Source organism: Neurospora hispaniola (assembly GCF_033458365.1).
Source record: "Neurospora hispaniola strain FGSC 10403 chromosome Unknown B0T23scaffold_5, whole genome shotgun sequence".
Classification (NCBI taxonomy): Eukaryota; Fungi; Ascomycota; class Sordariomycetes; order Sordariales; family Sordariaceae; genus Neurospora; species Neurospora hispaniola.
Genome location: NW_026944410.1, coordinates 1,922,188 through 1,944,528, shown reverse-complemented (window position 1 = coordinate 1,944,528; position 22,341 = coordinate 1,922,188). Strand labels below are relative to the sequence as shown.

Genomic DNA, 22,341 nt, shown 5'->3' with positions numbered 1-22,341 from the left:
CGGCGCTTGCGGTAGCGGGTCCCAGTTAGGGAAGCCGTCCGCCAGTGCCGTAACAAGTTGTATATTTTTTATATTAATAAGAATGTAGTATTGAATATTAAGTGTAAATAGGATAAGAAGGTCGCCGCTTAGGTGAGCTACGTTCACGCCGATATAATTATTATATAAATATAGTAAGAAATGTCGGTATCGACCTAGCGAATAGCCTAGTCGACTTAGCTAGCCTAGTTAGTATATTTATTTAATAATGTAACGATTTTGGATGAGTTTGACGATAAGGATTGTAATATTATTATTTATATAAATAAGTTAGTAAATAGTATAGTTTAGTTGGGCGCTCTCCCTAATATTATAGAGTATTTTCGTACTGGACTTTACAATTTATAGAAGCACGTGTATTATACCTATATTATTGAGGTATTTAATATTGTTTAGGAGAGGTTCGAGAGTTTCTTTAGATAGTAGACCGCAGTTATTATATATTTAAGAGAAACGTATATAGTAGTTAAGTAGGAGTAGGTTATTTATTATATTAATGAGAGATTCAACTTTGGCTATTATACTATATCTTTAATTGAATTAGTTAATTGAAATTTGAAGAGTTTTATTATTAGCGGTAATATTCCTAATTATATTACCCCCTATATATTCTATAATATATTAATTATTATATAATATATAGGTAATAGTTTAGTTATTAGCGCCGTTACTTAGAGCTTCCGCCTCCTTAATACAATAAAGCGCCGAATTAATAAATATATTAAAAAAGAGACGCGATTTATTTAATATTGCTACTTTAATATAAATTAGTTAGGAGATGCCCTATATTAAGTATATTGGCGAGGTTTCGAATTAGTTATAAAGTAGTATTATATTATTTTAGGTGCTGTGCCGACGGCTAATAATTTAAACCCCGACGAATTGGAGTTATATATAGGCAAATTTACTAAATAATTTAGCTTATTATATTCGTATCTTTTATTTCTTAACTTCGTTACCCGGCTTAAATTATTAAAGTTTACGAAATTAGACTTCTACCCCTATTAGTAACTTGCTAGAAGTTTTATTAATAAGAATGAATATTTTAGATATTATAATTTTAATTATATAGATTATTTATGTGGCCGCCTTTATAATTTAGTACCCTTCGCGAACAATCCTTATACCCCCCAATTAATTATACTAGTTAGTATTTAAACGCTTCCTCTATTGACTACGCTAGTTCAATTCCAAATAATATTACAACCCTAAAGTTGGTCTTATATTTAGCCCAATTGCGGCCAATAGCCTAGAGTAGGCTGTAACCCTACGGTATCGATACGAATAGCGCCGTTTATCTAGAGAAATATATCTATATAGGAGGAGGTTAATTTAAAAATAGAGGATGCAGTAAACGAATACCCTCCTATTCTATCGTAGAGAGGACAAGGCCAATTGCAAGGCTTTTAAAGAGGAGGAAGTATAAAGGGAAGAGGCAGTTCTATACGGGGTAGAGGAGGTATAAGGAGGGGGGGTACGCTAGCTAGTACTCTAGCTAGTACTTAAGCCTAGTAAGGGAGATTTGCTAGTAGTTAGAGTGTTCGATTATATAGTAGAAATTAGATAGATTATAAATGTATAGATTAATATAGATTGAGTACGATTAATTAATCGTTTAATTAAACGATTTAATTAAGTGCGACGTGCGATTGTACTGTTAAATGCCTTGTAAAGTGCGTTGTAAAGTGCCTTGTAAAACTGGTCTAGTGCGAGTACTGGCTGTAGTTTAGAATTTAGGCTTGGTATAGCCTGTAAGAATGTAATACCTAGCTTTCCGGGCGAAATTTTTGAAAGAATACATCTGACAGGTTGAGATTCGCTAGGGTTAGGGTTGTGTATAGGAAAAAGAAGTGGGGGTCCGTACAAATAGACTTTTTGGTCCGTACAAATAGATATTCTCTTTTTAATAGCACGTATCGTCGTCAGGATTTAGACATGGACATTTGGTGAAATTGGCTGGCAGCTTTGTGCCCCGAACACAATTCGTACGTATTCCCCTGGGCTCGACGCTGCACAAGATGGGAGACAAGAGGCTCGACGGGTGGAGGTGAATGTTTATTGGAAAGCCCCCTTTCGAGATCCAAGATCTGGACCTGACTCGAGACTCGCTGCTTCTTGTTGGAAATTCAGTTTGGGCAGGTTGAAACAACGCAGGAACCGCCTCTAAATTACGAGCGGCCTGAAGAAGACCGTTGCCAGGTGTCATCACTGCCTGTGATACAAGTAGACGTTGGAGGCGTTGGATCCCATGCACCGATAAGGGTCCTTGAGCCCCACTCTGGCACAGGGCAGCCCTCAAGTCCAACAAGGTGCTCACTCCCGCCAAGTTGGAATTGAACTGCATCGTCACCTACCTACCTACCTCTTGGTCCCGTCTGATAGCTGTTGACTTCACATTACGCAGGGCGTATCTGGATATCTTATATAAAGTAGCTTGTTTCATTGTAACCAACGCTGATTGCTAAAGCAACGCGTGCTTGATTTTTAAACGCTTCGCTGAAGTATCAGGACCTCATCCGGCCATCATCATTAGACAAACCCCAGGTATCTCAATGGCATGTTCCAATCTCGAAAGACAGCAAACTCCCTTCTCCCATCCGTCCGACGGCATAGTGCACACTCGAAAGCATGCGCCCAAAGACATGTCTGCCCGAAAGCAAGTGGATATCCACCCGAAGGCGTGAGGAGTAGCGAAAGATGGAAAAGGCTCCAAAGAACCCAGTCCAGTAAGGCTCGGATTGGCGCTCCATGCCAGTCCCAAACGAGAAGCAGACAAGACGCCTTCTTCTCAGGGCGACAATGAAGCTCGATCTTTGCACACAGACTAGTTGCCACGACATGGAAGCAGGAGCCAGTGACAACTTAAGAGTGTGCAAGCGGTTTTGGGGGTAGGCTATGGCGACAGCGGACGTGGCGTTGTGGGCGAAGGGACGTGGGATAAACAAAAGCAGCTCGGATTGAATACTCGTTTACTTATCTTTCCTCGTCTCGTCGTCCACTGCGTCGTCCTCGTCATCGGCATCTTCATCCTCTTGTATGTCAACAACTCTGTCGCGGGCCTTTTCAAGGACTCTCGCGCTGAAGTGACGGACGAACTTCCATGCTGCCTGCTCCTTTTGTTAGCAAGCTGTCTGGTATGTTATCAAGAAAGGGGTATAACTTACCACAAGAAATGTGAGAACGCCAATCATCACAAGCATCCAGTTGACCGACTCAACTCTGTCTCTGCCCCTGCGACGTCCACCTACTGTACTACGAATGTTAAACCACTGCCACGGCGACATGGCAATGAAAGTCTTCAAGAACCCAAGCAAGCCAAGCGAGAGCAATCCCTTGAGAAAATGGAAAGACCAAGTCGTCGGTTCATCGTCAACCGGGCGCATAGCCTCGACATCTGAGATGACATCGTGAATCGTCTCCACCACGCTTCCCCAAGGGTCGACCCAAAGGTTGATGATGGGGTCGGCAACAAAGCCCAACACAAACACGGCCAAGATGAACACCACCCCGGTGAGCACCACGCTTCCCGTCGTACTCGTCAACCAGCGGCCCCATCTCAGTCTCTCCAGCCGGTACTCGAATCTGCAGGTAGGACACTGCCAAAAGTTCCGGTCAGACAAAGGCGACGCTTGCCTCCATTGCTGAAGGCAACCTTCGTGGACGTATTTTTGGGTGCCTTTGCATCTACAAGGGCTGATCAACCGGCCCAGCTCCGGATCCTCTGAATAGTATCGGACGCGTGCTCTTGAGGTGAAGCGAGCCGCAAATGACTCGTCAATCTCGGTGGTGGGCTGGACTACTTCCAAGCAGATGCGGCAAGTGCGGGGTTTGTAGGCTCGCTGTTTTGGCTGCTGCTGAGAGCTCGGCTTTGATGCTGATGAACCTGATGATGAGCTGTGCGGTGTCTCGTGGGTTGATGAGGCTTGCGCGCTGCTGTTTGGATGGCCGTTCGGGTCTGTGCCCGAAGGCCATGACCAATTTGTTGATCCAAAGTCCATGTTTTACCCTGCAAGGCTGATGATACTTCCGGGAACAGTGCTGCAAAATCAAAAAGAGGATGATGATATGGTAGAAGTGTACGGGGTGATGGGGTGACGGGGGATCCGGATTGTTAAATAGCGAGAAGTCCAGAGAACATCTCGGAACGAAAAGGTGGAAGCAGCAATGTGGTCAAATTGCCTTGCCAATTGAACTTGACCACTCGCTCTTAACCCCAGCGTGTCCAGCTCAAGCCTCGGGACAGCACTGCCCGCTGAAGAAAGAGTGGGCATCATCATTTCGCAACATACCTCAACCGGCTTCTATCACACCTGTGATAGCTTCCGACTTCGTGGCACAGAGTGCGACAGTTCAAAACGCATGTCGCCATGGTGTTTCTCAAACAGAAAAGTGGAAGAGGAAAATGTGAAAAATATCTGATGGGGTTGCAAAATGTTAAGAGAGCAAAAGAAACACTGGGGGTTTCTGACCTTTCCCATTTCGGACTAGGGTAATTACTGTCACCAGCGACCATGTGTGGGGTCGCAGAGCTAGGTAGCTAGCTCCTACTTTGCCGTTGCCTGCCGCGCTATCAGCAACAGCAGCACAACAGCGTACGGGAAGTGCCTGCCTTGAGGCTCAAATGGTCCGAGCTCTTTCAGGCTGAGTCCAGTTGCTGGCAGTGGTTCCAGCTCCAGTTCGACGCGCAACTTCCCCGTGCCTGGGCCTTGAACAGTGACAGCCTGTGGTGGGAACTCTGGAACCTCACTCAAGCTTGCAGCCAAACGACAACAGCTCTCTACCTGCCTGGTCTGCCACTCCTCCGTCGACAACCAAAACATTAAACACTGCATTTCAAAGAGCCAAAGCCCGTCGCAAACCCACCCGCAAAACTACCAGCAGAAAGATTTGGAAATAAAGGCACAAAATGGCGGACAGATACTCCTTCTCGCTCACTACGTTCTCGCCCAGGTAAGCTCCCGTCGTCATAGTCGCTTTGATGTGGTGGTGATGGTGATAGCTGCTAACACTTGCGCAGCGGCAAGCTGGTCCAGATCGGTCAGTCGCCTCAACCCAAACCAACTTCATCTTCCAACTAGCGACCTCACATCCTTGCGCCAATACGATCCCGACCTTATCATGCTGACTGTTTCTCAGAATATGCCCTTAATGCTGTCAACCAGGGTGTAACAGCTCTCGGCATCAAGGGTAAGCTCCCCCTCCCCCACCACATACACCATCACCACCATGGTCACCTCCAGCACTCGTCACCTCCATCGACTATTACACCCTATACTCTTCCGCGCTCGCTTATCAGTTTCCAATACTAACTACTCACCATAGCCACCAACGGTATCGTCCTCGCCACCGAAAAGAAGTCCTCCTCACCCCTCGCCGACCCCTCCTCCCTCTCCAAGATCAGCCTCATCACGCCCAACATCGGCATGGTCTACAGCGGCATGGGCCCCGACTACCGCGTGCTTGTCGACCGCGCGCGCAAGGTTTCGCACACGGGCTACAAGCGCATCTACAACGAGTACCCGCCGACGCGGATATTGGTGCAAGACGTTGCGCGCGTCATGCAAGAGGCCACGCAGTCCGGAGGTGTCCGCCCTTATGGTGTCTCGCTGCTGATCGCCGGCTGGGACGAGGGTATTTTGCCCGAGGACGAGCTGGAGGAGCAAAAGAGCAAGGACGAGATGGTGGCTGACGATGGCGAGACCAAGAAGAAGGCGACGGGCAAGACGGGCGGCATCCTGAAGGGCGGTCCCATGCTGTACCAGGTCGACCCCTCGGGCAGTTATTTCCCTTGGAAGGCGACGGCCATTGGCAAGAACGCCACGACGGCCAAGACCTTTTTGGAGAAGAGGTATACCGAGGGCTTGGAGCTCGAGGATGCGGTGCACATTGCGCTGTTGACGCTGAAGGAGACGATTGAGGGAGAGATGAACGGTGATACCATTGAGATTGGTATGTTTTGCGATGGATACGGATGCACTTGTTTTATTGACACTGGATTTGCTAACATGTTTGCACACACAGGCATCGTCGGACCACCGGCGGACCACCTCCTTGGCGTCGAGGGTGTCGAGGGAGCAAAGGGCCCCCGCTTCAGGAAACTCTCTCCCCAGGAGATTGAGGATTACCTGACGAACCTATGATGTTGCAAAGCAGGAAGTAGAAGCAGGCAGGTAAATAGGCACATGAGCGTATCTTAATGAATGACCATTACAGCAAGTTCCTTGTACAATAGAAAGGAGACCCGGGAATAGAGAGCCCTTTCATGACTACCTAGGCAGATCTGGACCATTGGTGAGTGAAACCTCGCGTCCCAATTAGTGTTTAGTAAGAGCAGGCAAAGGTATTGTGTGTGAGGCCAAAAGCGGGATCATTGTGCAAGAATCGATGTTTCGCTCTTTCAGCAAAGCAACTCAAGCCAAGCAGTAATTTCACAACGCCACGCTTTGGTACCCATGACAAAACTCATCTCAACAGACTTCACATGCGCTTCTCCTCCTCACCAACAATCAAGAAACTCGCCCAGGGGCCTGCCGCGACCGCCTTGATTTCCTTTTTAGTCCCGCCACCTCCATCGTCCAGCGACAAAGGTACTTTCTCCCATTTGGTCACCCATTTAATCTCCTCTCCCAGTCCCAACTGACCACACCAATTTTCCCCAATCACATACACCTCCCCTTGGTCCGTCAGCGCTATCATGTGTTCGGTGCCCACAGCCACGTCCACGATACAATCCACCTCGTTCCCGTCCGTGTCGGTGATTACCACAGGGACCGGACCGTCGTTGTAATCGTGCCCATCGTCGTCGGCACGCCGTTCGTCGAAGAAAAGTGTTTGAAGAGAAGGGGGTAGCTGTCTGGGATCCCCCCAGATGTAGAGGTCGTTGCCGGCTGTCAGGCAGGCGAGCAAAGAGGAGGTAGGGCTGATGGAGAGGTGCCGAACGGGGCCGGTGGGAAGTTGGGAGAGGAGGGGTACGGGGGAGGGGTACTGAGCTGGGCTATATGCCGTGTTGGGTTTGTGTTGTTAGTACGAGTGAGGTAGGGAATGCATGAGACGGAAGGGGTGGAGAGGACACAAGGAAAGAAAACATACCACTCATCGCTAACCTCCCTCCCCAAGCACCCAACAAACCGCTCATCACCCCACGTGTACACCTCCCCTGTCGAAGAAAGGGCCGCGAAACCGGTCGAGTGAGCAAGTAGCTGGGCGATGTCGGGAAACCCGGTGTAAGCAACCTTGCTGATCTCAGTTGGTCGAGGAATCACTTGGTGATAAGCATGATAGTGCTCATAGTCACAGGCGAATTGTTCTTTTGACGAGGGCCTGCGGTTTTGGTCTCTCTCTTCTTTTACCAGCTCATCTTCCCACAACTCGTGCTTCTGTCTGTAGTGGAACCCTAGGTCTCGGAGGAGGTCACTGAGAGTGGCGTATTCGGTGATCGTGGCTGTTTCGGAATTGTAAACTGTTTTGTCGTTTGTGGTTGGGTCAGTCGGTAGTCAATGGCAATGGGCAAAATATCGGTGGTGATCAGGGGATGTTGGGATACAAAGAGCAACGGGGGACTCTGGGTAGGAGAGGGAATCATCAGATGTATGTACCTGCTACATGTTCGTTGTTCGCCTTGGCGAAGGTTCTGTAGATGTTCTCATCCACGAAGCGTAGGGCGTTGTGGTCCCGTGGGACGCGGCCTGCTCTTGCGATGAATCTGTTGTTCCTCTTTTGGTAAACTGTTGGGATTCATAGATTCCTGGTCAGCGATGTATAACGATACATGTGGTCGAAAGTGTATTATTCCAGACAACACGTATGTGTGAAGGGATTGTCTCATTGCGTTTCTAGAGATGAAGAAACTCGTATGTCCGTGCCGTCTGAAAGAAGCATATTTCCAGTCACTTGTGGATCACTGACAAATACCAAATTACTTACCGATAGTATGCGAACCAAAGCTTCGAATGGTATGAATGTCTCTATGGCGAAACAAGCAAGTGAATTCCCAAAGGTCGTCAGCGTCGCCTTGGTATATATGTTCTTGTTTTGCAAAATGTAGCTGCAACGAATGGTTGGCTCCAGCTGCATACAACTCCATTGTCCCGTGTGGCTTCATGATTATTGGAAGAAACCAAGACGATCCAAGTAAAACTACGCAGATACACTGTATTGTATCGATATTGTGATGTCCACGTCAAAGACCGGTTTAAGGAAGTTGGCGGATGAATGGATGCCGATTTCGAAGATGGATTGCGTGATGCACGAGGTCCGAATTCAATGCACAAAGGGATGGATCTCTATCGATGTTTGTTTATGTAACCCCCTCCCATCATTGGCAGTGCTTGTCGAGGGTTCGAGCGAAAGCTCAAGACAATTAGGTAATGTCCATATCGGAGGAGAGTGCAATGGGAGAGATTTGTGCCTACTCTGGCTACCTACCTACCTAAACTCCTAGAATATCAAATCAACCTTTCCCACTTCCTGTCGAGGTGGCGGGTTCTTGCCGTCCTCATGGAAGCCATCCATGGATTCTTCTGTTGTGGACCGTGAAGTTGAAGTAGCTGCCCACAGCGTCCAGTTCTTTCCTTTTCAAGGGTGGTGGTACGATAACTGCGCCCAACACTGCTGTTACACTAACAATTAATTAGGGCCTTTGGACACTACTTTCATTTCTCTTTCCTGCCATTCGTTCGTTTACACTCAAAACTGTAGTGTGACATTACAACTGACTTCTTTTCAAACATCTTACTACACTACTCCTAGTCGATGTGGGAGGACAGGACTTCAAAGGATTCAACTCCGGCCTTGGAAGAAAACCTCCAGCATCTTCTCGGACTGTAGGCCTCGTGCATGAGAAACAGGCTCGAAGTCGATTGCGGCTGGCACGCACGCACCCACTGTGACACAGCTTGAAGCCAGATGCCCAACTTTGCAAAGAACATGTCCACCTTCCAACTATCTCGAGCGCAACCCAACCTTCAACTTCCTCTCCGGTCTGGACTCGTTTCTACCCTAGACGGCTCTAGTTGAAGGTTGCTGGCCTGTAAGGGCCGTTTCGAGTTTTCTTCAATAGCTTCTCTTCATCCTCCTCCTCCTCCACCACCACCACCACCACCAGCGACAATATCTTCGGTTTCGGCATCTTCATGCCCACAATTCTTCGTGTTCCCGAAAGGCAGCGTATCACATATATATTCACCGACTAGCTATATCTATCATCCTTCATTCGGCATACCCCGACTCTCTAAGCGAAACTTCCACTCCTGCTCTTACGCCTACAAGCAAGCTACTACTGTTGTTTCCTCGGCCACCATGGATCAGGACCCTAGGAAAGACAACCCGGTCGAGATGGATGTCGATCGCGATGATAGTTCCCAGGACCCAGACGGCGAGGAGGAGTCGTTCGAGAGTACTCTTGACGAGCCCCTTGACTTGAAGGAACTCTATCAAAATGCTCTAGAGGAGCCATCTGAGGAGCCATCTAAAGAGCCATCTGAAGAGCTAACCGATCAAGTGTCAACCCCTGCTGCCTTGACCGCGAGGGCTTATCAACTAGAAATGTTCGAAGCAAGCCTCAAGCAGAACATCATCGTGGCTGTATGATATACCTTCTCTTTCATCATACCCTTGCCCCTTCTTGGCTCTTCTCTAACCGAGTGATGGTTGCAGATGGACACTGGCAGTGGCAAGACTCAGGTGTAAGTGGTCTAGAATCCACTACGGGATATTCTTGCTAATACTTTTCAAGTGCCGTACTTCGCATAGCCAGAGAGCTCGAACAAAGTGACAAAGTTCGTCAAACCCTTCCGGCATTTTCTCTTCGAACCAATGCCTAACATTTTTTTTTCTAGCGAATCTGGTTCCTGACGCCAACGGTCGCCCTGGCTCGCCAACAACACCAAGTTTTGCAATCACAAATACCTTCTGTCAAGGCTATAATGCTCTGTGGCCAGGATGGGGTGGACAGCTGGTCTGAGCAGGCTGTCTGGGATGCCGTCTTGCTCAACGTTCGTATCGTGGTGTCAACATACCAGATCTTGTTCGATGCAAATGCCCACAGCTTCGTCCGCTTGGACTCCCTGAGCTTGATTGTCATCGATGAAGCACACAATTGCAGCGGGAGCCATCCCATTGCCAGACTGATGACCGAGGCGTACCTCCCTGCAAAGAAGGCTGGTCTACCAGTCCCGAGCATCCTCGGTCTTACGGCAAGCCCGCTGAAGTCAAATAACCTCGCTGACATTGAGAAGCTTGAACAAGTCCTTGATGCAGTCTGTAGGACTCCTACAATACATCGAGAAGAGCTTCTTGCACACGTGAACCGCCCGGAGATGCTCGTTGTTTCATACGGCGACTCTAAGGGCCCTGGTACCGAGCCAACACCAACCGATCTCATGACAAGATTCCTAGAAGCATACCACAGGCTTGATATAAGCAAGGACCCAGATGTCTTGTTGCTCAAAGCACAACGCACTGAACGGGCTAGGGAGAAGCTTCGTCAGATGGTTACCAAGAAGGACACGCTCGCCCAGAAAGAATTGAGAGGGGTTTACAACAGGGCCCTCCTTGTGCGTCGGGAAATTGGGCCATGGGCGGCGGACTATTACCTCACAAGGACAGTTTCGCATATGTTGGCCGAACTGGAGCGCGGGGAACCTCCGGCCCAACACCGGTACATAGGCGAGGCATTACGATCTATCCCCATTCCGGCTATTTCAAAAGAGCCCATCCAGCTCTCCCCAAAAGTCCAGACTTTGCTCAAAGTCCTTGCTTCCCATCAACAGGACCCGGTTGGTATTGTTTTTGTCAAGGAGAGGGTAATGGTCAGCATTGTGACGCATATCATATCCACCCATCCGCTCACCAAGGACCGTTACCGCACTGCTTCCATGATTGGCACCGCTAGTGTGCCAGGAAAGGCGAGGAATCACATGGACATGACCAAAAAGGAGGACATGACATCCCTCGAAGGATTTCGCCGAGGCCGCTTCAATCTACTTGTCGCAACGAGTGTCCTCGAGGAGGGCATCGACGTTCCCATTTGCAACCTCGTCATTTGTTTTGACGAACCATCAAACATCAAATCCTTTATTCAGCGTCGCGGAAGGGCAAGAGAGGTAAGCTCCACTCTCTATCTAATGGTTCAAAACGCCTCTGGTGAGTCCGCAACGGACTGGCATAATCTGGAGCGGCTGATGAAAGAGAGGTACGAGGACGAGATGCGTCAAAACGCAGAACTCGAGTTGCTCGATGATCCGAGAATTGGCAGTTATCCGGTTCTGGAAGTCGAGAGTACTGGCGCTCGCATGACTATCAGAGATGTCAGATCCCATCTCAATCACTTTTGCGCAAAGGTCTCGTCAAGATCCCGATATCTTCAGAAGGAACCGTACTTCGTCATTCGTCAAGTCAGTCCGGACCCAGCATCACCTGGTCGACGAACATTGCTCCAGGCAACTGTTCATCTGCCAGCATCTCTTGCCCCTGATTTACGTCGCCACGAAAGTCTTTGGACTTGGACGTCGGAGAAGCTTGCAATTATGGATGCCTCATTTCAGGCATATAAAGCTCTGTACAACGCAGGATTAGTCAATGAGAATTTGCTGCCTACAAAGGTATCTGACTTCCTGGCCGACCTTGGGGACGATCCGGGTCATATTTGGGTCAAGACACAGTTCGACCCCTGGCCAGAGGTAGCTTATGCCTGGCAAGAGAGTTCGTCCCTATACAGTCGTCACCTGACAGTTCTGGTTCCAGGTGTAGAAAAACCCCTCGAATTCGAGTTTATACTTCCCGTGCCAGTTCCTCTCATGGCACATTTAAAGCTGTGGTGGAATGCCACTTCTGCTTTAACGCTCATCACCAGTCCAGAGATGCAGGAATTCCGCAAACAAGAAGGAGCCAGTGCTGGGCCAGACCATTCATATGCTTTGCTCGCCATGGCTTTTGCACATCGATTCCCAATCCAGGGCAGGCAATATCCGATTCGCCTTGTATCAACCCAGAGGAAACTGGACGTCGACGGAATTGCAGCTCTTGAGTTTGACCCTCGACTGTATGAAAGCTCCCCTCAGCCTCCTCTTGTGAGGCTCGTAGACGGGAGGAACATGCCCTATTTCGTCACCGAGATCTTGCCCTCCAAGCCACCGGTCGAACTCATATCCAAGCCAAGTACAGATCATGCAGACCTTCCAGAGAACGTTCCATACGTGGTTTGCAAGCCCATTGGCAAAGCCGTGGGTCAGTTCATTCCACTTGATGCAGCTCAAGATCAGGACAGTTGGACTCCGAAGAATGGAAAGCTGTACCGAAAGGTCCTTCCCTCCACACAGATTCGGATGGATAACTTCCCGGCCGTGTTTGCTCAGGTGGGTGCAGTCATCCCAGCTTTCACAAGGGCAGTGGAAATGAGTTTAGTGGCCGCGGACCTGATGTACAATCGTCTGGGTTGTCTGCAACTTGATAACTTGCCTCTCATTACGACCGCACTCATCAGCAGTGGGTCTCGAGGCCCGACCAACTACGAAAGATTGGAGTTTATCGGCGATACAATCTTAAAGTTCTGCGCCTGCCTCACTGCTTCGGCATTATGTAAGTGCTTCTCACAAGACCTCTCACGCTCACGGCAGCTGCTCACCATAGCATAGTTCCAAACCACCATGAACGGTTACTTTCCCAATGGAAAGACAAGCTCGTGAACAACGTGCGACTCTGTCGGGCATCTCGCGATTTTGGCCTTGACGAGTACATCATCAACTCTGCGGCCTCGAAGAAGTGGCGGCCCAAGTTTGTCGAGGATTATCTGGATGAGATGAAGTCCCCGGAATCGGCAGAAACCCGGCAGATGAGCTCCAAGATGGTAGCCGATGTTGTAGAGTCCCTCATCGGCGCCGCATACATGTGCGGGGGCATGTCAAAGGCACTCGAGTGCGTCGCCCTCCTTCTCCCCACTCCCAAGTCCAGCCAGTTCAAGTGGCAGGAAATTAGCCTTAGTCGTGCCCAGCTTTTTGAGTTTGCTCCCAAGGATGCCATCCTTTCCAAGCAATTAGAGCCTCTAGAAAAGGCCATGAGCTACACTTTTAACAAAAAGTCACTCCTAATCGAGGCCATGACGCACCCGTCCTGCGCAGGTCTCGGTACCAACGAATCCTGCTACGAACGTCTCGAGTTCCTCGGCGACGCCATCCTCGACGTCATCGTCGTCAAGCGTCTCATGGCCGAGACAGGCCCCAACGAGCTCGCGCACAACGACATGCACGAGCACCTCTCCTCCGTCGTCACCGCCGACATCATGGCTTTCCTGGCCATGGAATGGGTCATCATGCAGACGGACATCAACGAGATCGACCCTACTAATCTGGACGCGCTCGGCCTCCTTCCCTCATCCCAAAGCAGGATAACACCTGCGAGCCTAGTCTCCAACAAGGAGGATTGGCCCTTCTGGCGGTTCATGCGCCACAACTCGCCACAGGTCGGAGCCACCCAGACCGCCACCATAGAACGCTACCTCGCCCTCAGAGACGACATTCGCGATGCGATTTGGAAGCAGAACACGCTGCCGTGGGCCCTGCTGGCGCGCATGGGCCCCCAGAAGTTCTACTCGGACATTGTCGAATCGCTCATTGGAGCCGTGTGGGTCGACTCCGGCTCGTGGGAAGCATGCGAGCACGTGCTGACCCAAATGGGCCTCTTGCCTCTGCTGGATCACTTACTTAAAACAAAGGCGCATGTGATGCATCCCAATGTCGAACTGCAGATCCTGGCGCCCCCAAACAAGCGGGCGACGCGCACCGAGTTTGTGATCATCTCTAGCAAGAGGGGTATCATCAGTAGCGGGACGGAGTTTCAGGATGAGCCGAGTGCCGTTGACGATGGGCTGGTGTCGGTGGAGCCATATGAAGATACTCCGGAACATGACGAGGTGTTTTCGTGCAAGCTCTTTGTTGGAGGGAAGCAGGTGGCTGACGTGACGGGAGCGGCGACGAAGGAGGAGGCCAGGGTAAGGGCGGCGGAGAAGGGGTGTTTGGTGATTAAGGCGGAAAGGAAGGCATGGAACGCAGCGAAAGCTGCTGCTAAAGAGGATAAGGGGCATAACACGGAGAACGGAGACGCCAACGCGGATGATGGGCAGAGCGGGGAAATGGAAGAGGTCTCTGATCGCCGTGATGCGGATGGGGATACAGTCATGAACTAGAAGAGTCAAGGGACAGTCTCTACTCCAGTCACGGACAGGAAGACGGATGAAGAGATGGTGACGACTCAGTGTATCTTCGCAAGTCTTTCGTTGAGGTAGGTTTCCCTGGATTTATCTGCGTTCTGGATACTTTTGTAGCAGTTTGGCCTACCCTGACTTTCAAAGTCTTTGGATAGCGGATACCTCAGGTATAGAAAGTGGCTTGGTTTTTGAAATGTAAGGAAGAGTTTCTCTCAGTCTGTGTAGCGTTTGGCGAATAAGACACGTCGCTTGAAGTATGAGAGCAAGAGTCGGGTCAGACATGTAACTCCATTTTCGTTATAGCTCGACGATTACAAGGATACCGACATGTTACCAACTTTCCATTAATTCCCGATAGCAAATGCCTCCAGTCCTTTTCCTACCATGACATGACTACCTGACAACCTAACCATGGACAAATTTGAAATAGACACACCACGCTCCCTTAACTACCTTATACCATTATCAAGTCACATACATCCCCCATTCCACACATCTCTACAAGGACTCTACTCACTTCTTCTTAGCAGGCCTTCCCCTTCCCCTTGCAGCCGGCTTTTTCGCTCCAACATCCTCATCATCCTCGTCATCATCTACAATATCCTCATCCTTGGTCTTCGCCGCCGCCTTCTTCTTGCTAGCGGCAGCGGTACTTTTCTTAGCGGCAGCCTTCTTCGCCTTGGGCTGTTTAATATACTTATCCTTGGTGATATCCACATCATCATCTTCATCAACTTCCGCGGCATCATCACCAAGGCCGGCGTCATCGCCCTCAAAGTCTTCCTCGATGGCTTCCTCCAGGTCGGGCACCTCTTTGGTGAGTTTCTTGGGGGCGAGGACGCTGCTGGCTTTGATGAAGGGGACGGGGTGGGAGGCTGCGTTGTACCTGTGGAAGGGAGGGATGGTTAGTAAATTGAGGTGTGTGGGGAAATGGGCGGGGAAAGAAACTCACATCCTCGTAAAAGCAGCCTTAGTCTGCGACTCAATATTGACCGTCTCCTCCGCCATATGACCCAATCCCAACTCCTTGATCGAGTCAAAGTCTTCTCTCGTCAGGTAGTAGCTATCCATCAGATCGATGACTTCGGGCACGCAATCCTTGCCCTCCACCTCGAGGCGCTTGACGAGCTTGTCCCACAGCACAGGCATGTACTGCTGGCGAATTTCTTGGGCGTCACCCGAGGACTTGAGGCGCATGTGGGCGTGGATCTCGCGGTTGAAGCGGTTGAGCTTGCCGTACTTGCTGTTGTTGCCGAGCCAGGAAGTGAACTGGGCCTGTCCGCCGAATTGGCCGGCGATAAGACTTGAGGGACGGACAGTACTGAAGACGGCGTGTGTGGGCATCAAACTCCATTGTTGCTGGGGGCCGTGGATCATGCGGTCTACTAGATCACCATCGCTGATGCTTTCAGCTGCTTCGTCGACGAGTTCGAGGTACTTAAGGTTTTGTTCCCTTGGAGTGTAGCCCTTTTGGTTCAGGACCATGGGCCTGGAACGGAGGTAGTTCTCCTGGATCATGAGATAGGAGAATTCGTGATCATTGAAGTAGAGGTCGATCTTGTCATTCAGAGTCGCCGTGCTGGAAGGGGCGAACATGCCACCGCCGATCAGCTTCTGGCAAATATCCCAAGGCTTGAGGATGACGTGCTTTTCCCATGCCTTGCTCATTTGCTTGCTTTGATCAAAATCCATGGTGGTCTGATCCAGCTTCGCTGTAGAGATCATGTTGATGATCTGCCGAATGTCCCTACCGCTACCTTCGATAAGAGCATTGACGACAGGTGGCGGGATCTTGAGACCTTCTCTGTGGCAGATGGTCATGATACGCGAGCGGATCTGGTCGACCGTGGGGCGCTGAAACTTGATGTCAAAGGCGACATGATCGAAAGGCTTCATCTTTGGCAATCTGCGCTCGTTGCAAATCAAGATGAGCGGCACCTCGGTCTTCTTGCAGAATTTGGCCATAGTACCGACACCTCCGCGATCACCAGCGGACATACCGTCGACCTCGTCCATGACGAGAACAATCTTCTTCTTGCGGGCATCAGCATGCTTACCATCTCCACCAAAGAAACCTAGAAGAGATGTGTTGGTCATGACCTCACTAACACCGTTCTCGATGAGCTTCTTGCTGCGAGTGTCACTGGCGTTGCTCTCGATCACGTCGTAGCCTTCCATCTTGGCAGCAAGATGCGCCGCAGTTGTCTTGCCGATACCAGGAGGACCGGAGATGATAATAGCACGGTATCCACCTGAACCATCGGCGCCTCTCTTTTGGAAGTTGTACTTTCTAGACTTGGGCCAGTTTTTAAGCCAGTTCTGTATCTTCTCCACGTTGGCTTTGTTGCCGCAGATCTGGTTCATCGCCGTGGGGGCATACTTTGTTGTCCAGAGCTGTGACGACGGTATGGGCAGAGCAGCAGGGACGGGACCAGAAACACCGCGAGCAGCAGCGGCCTTCTTGGCCTCTTTCTCAGCCGCCAGTCGCAGAGCCTTCTCTTCGCGATCTAGCCTCTCGGCCTCTTCACGCACCTTCTTCTCTTCCTCCTCCCGCTTCTGCTTGGCCTTCTCCGCCCCCTTTCCGGTGCCACCACCGGCGGGCATAGTCCTGATGAGGTAAAACAAGCCCTCCTCATCAATGGTCTTGATCCCATGCTCTTTGATCTTCCTCAGCTTGCTGGGTCCTGCATCGTCGCCGAGGACGACGAAATCGGTTTTGCTGGATGGCGCTCCTGTGACCTTGCCACCATAGCGCTTGACGAGTGCTTGGGCTTCCTCACGCGCGATCGTCTTGAGCAGACCGGTGAACACAAATGTCTTGCCCGCCAGACAATCGATTTCACCTTCAGGAATCTCAGCACTGCCCGCCATGGGGGGTGGGCCCGCATTGCCAGCTCCGGCGGCCTTGGTCTTCCAGTCAAACTTGAAGTTGGGGTCTTTGGGAGGAGCATCTGGTGCTTCGATAGTTGGGATATTGTCGAGGATCTTCTTGACGTCCTCAGGTTCTTCAACCGCCGCATCCTTCTTTGCCCTTGGCGCACGGGGCTTAGCGGGGGCTCCCTTCTTCTTCGCTGGCTTGACTTCTTCTTCCTCTTCGTCTTCCTCGTCACTTATAACAACCGGGGATTTCCGCTTCCCTGCCGTAGTAGTTGTAGATTTCTTGTTCGACTTGCTGGGTCCAGGCTTGACGTCTTCGTCGTCAGACTCGGCTACGGCTGCTGTTTTGGCGCGAGATGCAATTCGCTTGGGCTTGGGGAGGAGCTCCTCATCACTGTCCTCCTCGGCATAGTCATCGTCCTTTTTCCTCTTGCTGCCACCCTTGAATTCCGCCGCAAATATGTCATCTCCAGCATCGTGCTCATCATCCATGTAGGCATCGCCATCGTCATCCTTGTCGTAACTCTTGTAGGCCGTCGTGGGTTTCTTCGTAATCGAGGTCTTCTTTGTAGTAGTCTTGGGAGGCTCTGGTGCTTTGGCAGCGGGGGTGGCTTTCTTCCGCGGGCTTGTTCGAAGCGCCACTTTTGGTTCTTCTGGCTCGGGTTTTGCGGGTGTCTTTTTCGGTGTTGACTGGGACGCAGCAGCTGTTTTTGTTTTCGAGGTTGCAAAGTACTTGGCAGCATCGGTTTCAACTCCTTTTACGGGTTCCCTAGATAGTCTGTCAGCAGGAATAGGATGACATGGAACTGAGAGGTGTTTCATAAACACTTACGCTACTTTCTTCTTTGGCGCAGCCTTGGTTGGCTTTTTGACTCTATACATGCTGGTTAGATGCTAGTTCTGAGAAGAGATGCTTTTCACTAAGCTTACTCAACAACCTCGTCATCTTCGCTGTCCTCAACTACCTTTCTTGGTCCTGCGACAAGATTGTCAATATAGTGTGATAAGCTTGTAATGGAGATCATGGTTCGAGCTTACTGCCCCGGGCCTTCTTCTCCTCTTCCTTCTTGGGTGCTGGTGTTGCAGGCTTAGCAGGCGGCGCGCCACCTTTTGGACCAAAAAACGAGCGAATGTCGGCAGGCATGATGGAGTATGTGAAAAGAAATCACAGGATACAAAATGATAAGTTGAATGTGTCAAAAGGTTGGGAAGATGTAACAATCAGATGACACCAGCCAGCATCTTCTTATAGTGGCGGAGTTGGGAAGTTGGGACTTTTTTCTTGGTGTCTGAGTTGTCCAGGCAGCTGTCCTTCTGCCTAACAAGTGTTGTTGAACAAAAGGCCTAGAAGGGTAAAGAGCTAACGGGTCGACTCTTGTCCCTTGTAAAGAAGCAACAATTGCCCGAATGATGAGTGAGACGCGAAGGTGAAGTGGATGACGCGAGTCTGTGTCCGGGCTCTGCTCCCCTGTCGCGACTGGTGGGGCTTTGTCCTACAAGAATTCGCCTACCTGTCGCCATAAGGCACGCCTACGCAGCTGTATTTCTTGTGGGAAGTTAATGAATTGAGTCCCGTTTGTCTGCTGTGCCGTCCGGCAGATTGTCGCGGCCGGCACCCGACACTTTTTGGTGGGTCACAATTTTTGGAAGTGCCGTCCGTGCCCCGTCCGCGCCCGCAGCGCCTTCCATTGCAGTTGGTCGCTCTGCCCGGTCCCCGTCTCTGTGCGCGCGCTGCTTCGGGGATTCCGTATCAATCGTCGTCGGCGACCGGCATCCAATTGGACCCTCCCTCCGTTCTCCGTCCACCACTCGTCCCCTCCCCGGTCCGGTCCACACCCAAACCTTCAACACAATGAAGCACAACGCTTCCTCGGCGCTCCTCAGCGCCTTCCAGGGCCTCAGGATAACCTCGTCGGCGACTCCCTTCCGCGCCGTGTCGCTCGCAACCTCTGCCGTCCGCCGCCCCATTGCGCCGACCCCCGTCTCTGTCGCCTCCCATGTCCGCCTATTCTCTGCGACCGCCATCCAGGCTGGTTCGTGGCTCGAGCCCAACCTCAACAGAAAGAAGAAGATGATGAAGGGAAGGCCCAGAGTGCCGACGGGTGGTTCGACCAAAGGAACAACAGTGGTTTGGGGAGATTACGGCCTGCGCATGCGCGATCACCACCGCAGAATTAGCGCCCAACAGCTCAAGCTCGCCGAGGACACCATCAAGCAGAGGTTACGTGGTCAGAAGTACCGCCTGTACAAGCGCGTTGCTTGTAACGTCGGTGTGTACGTCAGCGGTAACGAGGTGAGCAGCTGAACAACCCACAGCCCGGGAAGGTCGGATGCCGACTGTTAGCGGACATGATGCTCACATGCATTTCCGATGTAGATGCGTATGGGTAAGGGTAAGGGTTCGTTCGACCACTGGGCGACCAGAGTTGCCGTCAACCAGATTATCTTCGAGATCAGGGGACAATTGCACGAACAGGTCATCCGTGATGCCTTCCGCCTGGCCGGACACAAGCTTCCAGGTAACAACAGCACATGCTGGTCCATATCTTTGCAAGATTGAGAAGAGTAGAAAACTGACAAGTCATAGGTCTGTACGAGTTTGTGAAGAAGGGTGACCCACCAGTGGTTGGTATCACCAAGTTGGAGGATGGCCTCACGGTGGAGGACCTCAAGAACCCAAGGAAGAAGTTGTTGATGCCAGAGAGTACCCAGAGTGCTGCGAGCACATCAAGCACTGCTGCTCCTCCTTCGTAGAGGTGGAGAACCCTGAGCCTATTCTAATTGTAACATTATGTAGAACAACAGAAGGGCCGATGTGCAAAAGAGTGTTGCCATGGCCATTTTATGATTATGATGACGACACAACGGGCATCACCACTTTGACTTCAATGCTCTCTACTAGTTTACCTGGACGGGCCAGAGCACCACATGGAGCCAACAAGCAACGCTGGTTTCCTACTTAGACATGCTCTTTCAACTATTCAATTATGCCATTCAATTATTAGATGTCCGTTTTTGGAAGATTCAATATCCAGCATTGGACCTTGCAAAACTTGAAAAGAGTCAAGATAGCTGCCTAGAATATTGATGGTGAAAGCGGGCAACTGTCTGCCCCAGGGCCTGTATAAGCGGGTGATATGGTCCGTGCGGCCGTCCCCCGTCATCTGTTAATTGATTTTCTGGACGGCGCGTCAACTCTACGCGTCTCCCATGCACCTCCAATTCAGCATTTCTTTCCCCTTCCTTTGTCAACCCATTTTCCTCTCCACAATATCACCACACCACGATGGCGCTTATTGTTGACAAGCACAGGCCGAGGTCTCTCGATGCCCTCACCTATCATACCGAATTGTCGGAGAGGTTACGGTCACTTGTAAGCAGACTCTCTTGTTCCCTCGTGCAAAAGAAGGTCTCCGCTGATGGCGTTCCTAGGCGCAAAGCGGTGACTTTCCTCACCTTCTTGTCTACGGTCCTTCGGGCGCAGGAAAGAAGACTCGGATTGTCGCTACTCTCAAAGAGTTGTACGGCCCAGGTGTAGAGAAGATCAAGATCGACGCCCGTGTTTTCCAAACCAGCAGCAACCGCAAGCTCGAGTTCAACATTGTCGCATCAGTGTACCACCTCGAAATCACCCCGTCCGATGTCGGCAATTACGACCGAGTAGTGGTCCAGGACCTCCTCAAGGAGGTGGCGCAAACACAACAAGTAGATCTGTCGGCGAAGCAGAGGTTCAAGGTGGTGGTCATCAACGAGGCCGACCATCTCACCAGAGACGCCCAGGCCGCCCTCCGTCGGACCATGGAGAAGTACTCGCCCAACCTGCGCCTCATCCTCCTCGCCAATTCGACAGCCAACATTATCGCACCCATCCGATCGCGATGCCTGCTGGTGCGGGTAGCGGCTCCGACACACAAAGAGATCTGTGACGTCCTTGCTTCGTCGGCGAAGAAGGAGGGTTGGCCGATTGTCAAGGGTCTACACCAGAGGATAGCCGAGGAAAGCGGAAGGAATCTTCGCAGAGCGCTGTTGATGTACGAGGCGGTATATGCACAAAAGTAAGCAGTACATCCTAACCCGAAGGCCTGTCCCGCCTTGCATTCGCTAACAACAAACGCCGCAACAGTGAGAAAGTCACAGATAGCACGCCCATACCACCCCCGGACTGGGAGGCTCTCATCGGGCAAATCGCCAAGGAGATTATGGAGGAGCATACACCAGCACGCATCCTCCAAGTCCGAGCGAAGCTTTACGACCTTTTGACGCACTGTATCCCCGCGACGATCATCCTGAAGACGCTCACATTCAAACTGATCCCCCTGATTGACGACGCACTGAAAGCGGATGTAATCTACTGGTCGGCCTTCTATGAACATCGCATCAGGACGGGTACCAAGGTGATTTTCCATCTGGAGGCGTTTGTGGCCAAGTTTATGAGGATATTCGAGATGTATCTGATGAGCATGGACTTGTGATTTGGGGTCTCTGTTTCGGTCTCAAAATGGGCATTTTGGCGTTTGGGGAAGGCAGGGGGGCATTGGCGTCGTGTAACCAGCTAGAATTAGTGGGATTTGTTTGGTGAATTATGACGGTTATTGCACACCCACAAGTGTCAGGCAACAGGGACTTTGCTCTGGGCAAGTGTACCTGTGGTGTATGGTACATTGTAAGCTCAAGTGCCGAAGTTGTTATTGTAGGATGTAGATAATTTATGTGTTTGATTCGTGGGCGGGGGGTCTCGCGGGCTAAAAGCTGTCATATTGCTTGTCTTGGTTTGTGTTCTAAAGGTGGGTGACTTAAGGGGTGAATGTTGACCACTTGCCCACCTCATCCAATTCTTCCAAAAGGAAGTCGAAATTGGACATTCGGGAGAGAGGAGGAAGGTATTCAGGCTGGATCGACAGTGTGGAGATGTTCCAAAGAGAAGGAAGCAAGGAACAAGCAAGGTCGCCAGGGGCACCATGCTCCTAAATGGCTTCCTACGACATCTGATTGGGTAAAATGTCCGATTTAGTCCCATGCACCACGACCGTTCCCGCGAACAGGGCGTCTGGGCGTGCAGGGCCCAGGGCACCTAGCCACCGGACGGGCACTCCAAGATCACTGCTCTTGCCCGAATCGCGTTCGTGTCCTTTTTGGGGGACAGACACCAGTGAGACCAACTCTCCACAGGCTCAGTCCACTGAAGTCTCGCTGAAGTTGACCTCCAAACATCATCTTGGACCGAA

General features: G+C 50.8%; 7 protein-coding genes across 7 annotated transcripts; 4 read left to right on the top strand and 3 right to left on the bottom strand.

The window, feature by feature from the left end:
• Positions 1–2,925: 2,925 nt before the first annotated feature.
• B0T23DRAFT_165724 (uncharacterized protein) lies at positions 2,926–4,174 on the bottom strand. Its single transcript, XM_062832809.1, has 2 exons — positions 3,204–4,174; positions 2,926–3,146 (listed from the first exon to the last, which is right to left on the bottom strand). Exons 1-2 carry the CDS (start codon positions 4,035–4,037, stop codon positions 3,009–3,011), a joined length of 972 nt encoding a protein of 323 aa, XP_062691800.1. The 5' UTR covers positions 4,038–4,174; the 3' UTR covers positions 2,926–3,008.
• A 450-nt stretch (positions 4,175–4,624) lies between these two features.
• On the top strand, positions 4,625–6,311 carry B0T23DRAFT_382134 (putative 20S proteasome subunit alpha type 2). Its single transcript, XM_062837310.1, has 5 exons — positions 4,625–4,989; positions 5,057–5,076; positions 5,176–5,226; positions 5,362–5,988; positions 6,061–6,311. The coding sequence occupies exons 1-5, from the start codon at positions 4,946–4,948 to the stop codon at positions 6,177–6,179; spliced, it is 861 nt and encodes a 286-aa protein (XP_062691799.1). The 5' UTR covers positions 4,625–4,945; the 3' UTR covers positions 6,180–6,311.
• On the bottom strand, positions 6,312–8,460 carry B0T23DRAFT_382132 (regulator of chromosome condensation 1/beta-lactamase-inhibitor protein II). Its single transcript, XM_062837309.1, has 4 exons — positions 7,963–8,460; positions 7,635–7,763; positions 7,129–7,498; positions 6,312–7,033 (listed from the first exon to the last, which is right to left on the bottom strand). Exons 1-4 carry the CDS (start codon positions 8,138–8,140, stop codon positions 6,517–6,519), a joined length of 1,194 nt encoding a protein of 397 aa, XP_062691798.1. The 5' UTR covers positions 8,141–8,460; the 3' UTR covers positions 6,312–6,516.
• Positions 8,461–9,151: 691 nt separating this feature from the next.
• B0T23DRAFT_165590 (P-loop containing nucleoside triphosphate hydrolase protein) lies at positions 9,152–14,434 on the top strand. Its single transcript, XM_062832808.1, has 5 exons — positions 9,152–9,621; positions 9,694–9,722; positions 9,773–9,815; positions 9,876–12,615; positions 12,672–14,434. The coding sequence occupies exons 1-5, from the start codon at positions 9,337–9,339 to the stop codon at positions 14,216–14,218; spliced, it is 4,644 nt and encodes a 1,547-aa protein (XP_062691797.1). The 5' UTR covers positions 9,152–9,336; the 3' UTR covers positions 14,219–14,434.
• Positions 14,435–14,485: 51 nt separating this feature from the next.
• On the bottom strand, positions 14,486–18,360 carry B0T23DRAFT_165574 (replication factor RFC1 C terminal domain-containing protein). Its single transcript, XM_062832807.1, has 5 exons — positions 18,155–18,360; positions 18,047–18,092; positions 17,949–17,990; positions 15,192–17,885; positions 14,486–15,125 (listed from the first exon to the last, which is right to left on the bottom strand). Exons 1-5 carry the CDS (start codon positions 18,258–18,260, stop codon positions 14,753–14,755), a joined length of 3,261 nt encoding a protein of 1,086 aa, XP_062691796.1. The 5' UTR covers positions 18,261–18,360; the 3' UTR covers positions 14,486–14,752.
• A 366-nt stretch (positions 18,361–18,726) lies between these two features.
• Positions 18,727–20,179, top strand: B0T23DRAFT_382130 (ribosomal protein L10e/L16). Its single transcript, XM_062837308.1, has 3 exons — positions 18,727–19,409; positions 19,494–19,635; positions 19,704–20,179. Exons 1-3 carry the CDS (start codon positions 18,969–18,971, stop codon positions 19,868–19,870), a joined length of 750 nt encoding a protein of 249 aa, XP_062691795.1. The 5' UTR covers positions 18,727–18,968; the 3' UTR covers positions 19,871–20,179.
• A 158-nt stretch (positions 20,180–20,337) lies between these two features.
• On the top strand, positions 20,338–22,006 carry B0T23DRAFT_360126 (putative replication factor C 38K chain). Its single transcript, XM_062836249.1, has 3 exons — positions 20,338–20,489; positions 20,549–21,171; positions 21,240–22,006. Exons 1-3 carry the CDS (start codon positions 20,403–20,405, stop codon positions 21,586–21,588), a joined length of 1,059 nt encoding a protein of 352 aa, XP_062691794.1. The 5' UTR covers positions 20,338–20,402; the 3' UTR covers positions 21,589–22,006.
• Positions 22,007–22,341: the final 335 nt, after the last annotated feature.

Excerpts from the sequence above, each read along its gene's own strand:
- B0T23DRAFT_165724 (XM_062832809.1), bottom strand. The coding sequence starts at position 4,037 with ATGGACTTTGGATCAACAAATTGGTCATGGCCTTCGGGCACAGACCCG. Across the intron at positions 3,147-3,203 it reads GCGTTCTCACATTTCTTGTG|GCAGCATGGAAGTTCGTCCG; the intron begins GTAAGTTATACC and ends CAAAAGGAGCAG.
- B0T23DRAFT_382134 (XM_062837310.1), top strand. The coding sequence starts at position 4,946 with ATGGCGGACAGATACTCCTTCTCGCTCACTACGTTCTCGCCCAG. Across the intron at positions 5,077-5,175 it reads CGGCAAGCTGGTCCAGATCG|AATATGCCCTTAATGCTGTC; the intron begins GTCAGTCGCCTC and ends ACTGTTTCTCAG. Across the intron at positions 5,227-5,361 it reads AACAGCTCTCGGCATCAAGG|CCACCAACGGTATCGTCCTC; the intron begins GTAAGCTCCCCC and ends TACTCACCATAG.
- B0T23DRAFT_382132 (XM_062837309.1), bottom strand. The coding sequence starts at position 8,140 with ATGAAGCCACACGGGACAATGGAGTTGTATGCAGCTGGAGCCAACCAT. Across the intron at positions 7,764-7,962 it reads CTTTGGTTCGCATACTATCG|TTTACCAAAAGAGGAACAAC; the intron begins GTAAGTAATTTG and ends GAATCCCAACAG. Across the intron at positions 7,034-7,128 it reads AGGGAGGTTAGCGATGAGTG|CCCAGCTCAGTACCCCTCCC; the intron begins GTATGTTTTCTT and ends CACGGCATATAG.
- B0T23DRAFT_165590 (XM_062832808.1), top strand. The coding sequence starts at position 9,337 with ATGGATCAGGACCCTAGGAAAGACAACCCGGTCGAGATGGATGTCGAT. Across the intron at positions 9,622-9,693 it reads AGCAGAACATCATCGTGGCT|ATGGACACTGGCAGTGGCAA; the intron begins GTATGATATACC and ends TGATGGTTGCAG. Across the intron at positions 9,723-9,772 it reads GGCAGTGGCAAGACTCAGGT|TGCCGTACTTCGCATAGCCA; the intron begins GTAAGTGGTCTA and ends ATACTTTTCAAG.
- B0T23DRAFT_165574 (XM_062832807.1), bottom strand. The coding sequence starts at position 18,260 with ATGCCTGCCGACATTCGCTCGTTTTTTGGTCCAAAAGGTGGCGCGCCG. Across the intron at positions 17,991-18,046 it reads GAAGATGACGAGGTTGTTGA|AGTCAAAAAGCCAACCAAGG; the intron begins GTAAGCTTAGTG and ends CAGCATGTATAG. Across the intron at positions 15,126-15,191 it reads AAGGCTGCTTTTACGAGGAT|GTACAACGCAGCCTCCCACC; the intron begins GTGAGTTTCTTT and ends TCCCTTCCACAG.
- B0T23DRAFT_382130 (XM_062837308.1), top strand. The coding sequence starts at position 18,969 with ATGAAGCACAACGCTTCCTCGGCGCTCCTCAGCGCCTTCCAGGGCCTC. Across the intron at positions 19,410-19,493 it reads TGTACGTCAGCGGTAACGAG|ATGCGTATGGGTAAGGGTAA; the intron begins GTGAGCAGCTGA and ends TTTCCGATGTAG. Across the intron at positions 19,636-19,703 it reads GGCCGGACACAAGCTTCCAG|GTCTGTACGAGTTTGTGAAG; the intron begins GTAACAACAGCA and ends GACAAGTCATAG.
- B0T23DRAFT_360126 (XM_062836249.1), top strand. The coding sequence starts at position 20,403 with ATGGCGCTTATTGTTGACAAGCACAGGCCGAGGTCTCTCGATGCCCTC. Across the intron at positions 20,490-20,548 it reads CGGAGAGGTTACGGTCACTT|GCGCAAAGCGGTGACTTTCC; the intron begins GTAAGCAGACTC and ends TGGCGTTCCTAG. Across the intron at positions 21,172-21,239 it reads GAGGCGGTATATGCACAAAA|TGAGAAAGTCACAGATAGCA; the intron begins GTAAGCAGTACA and ends ACGCCGCAACAG.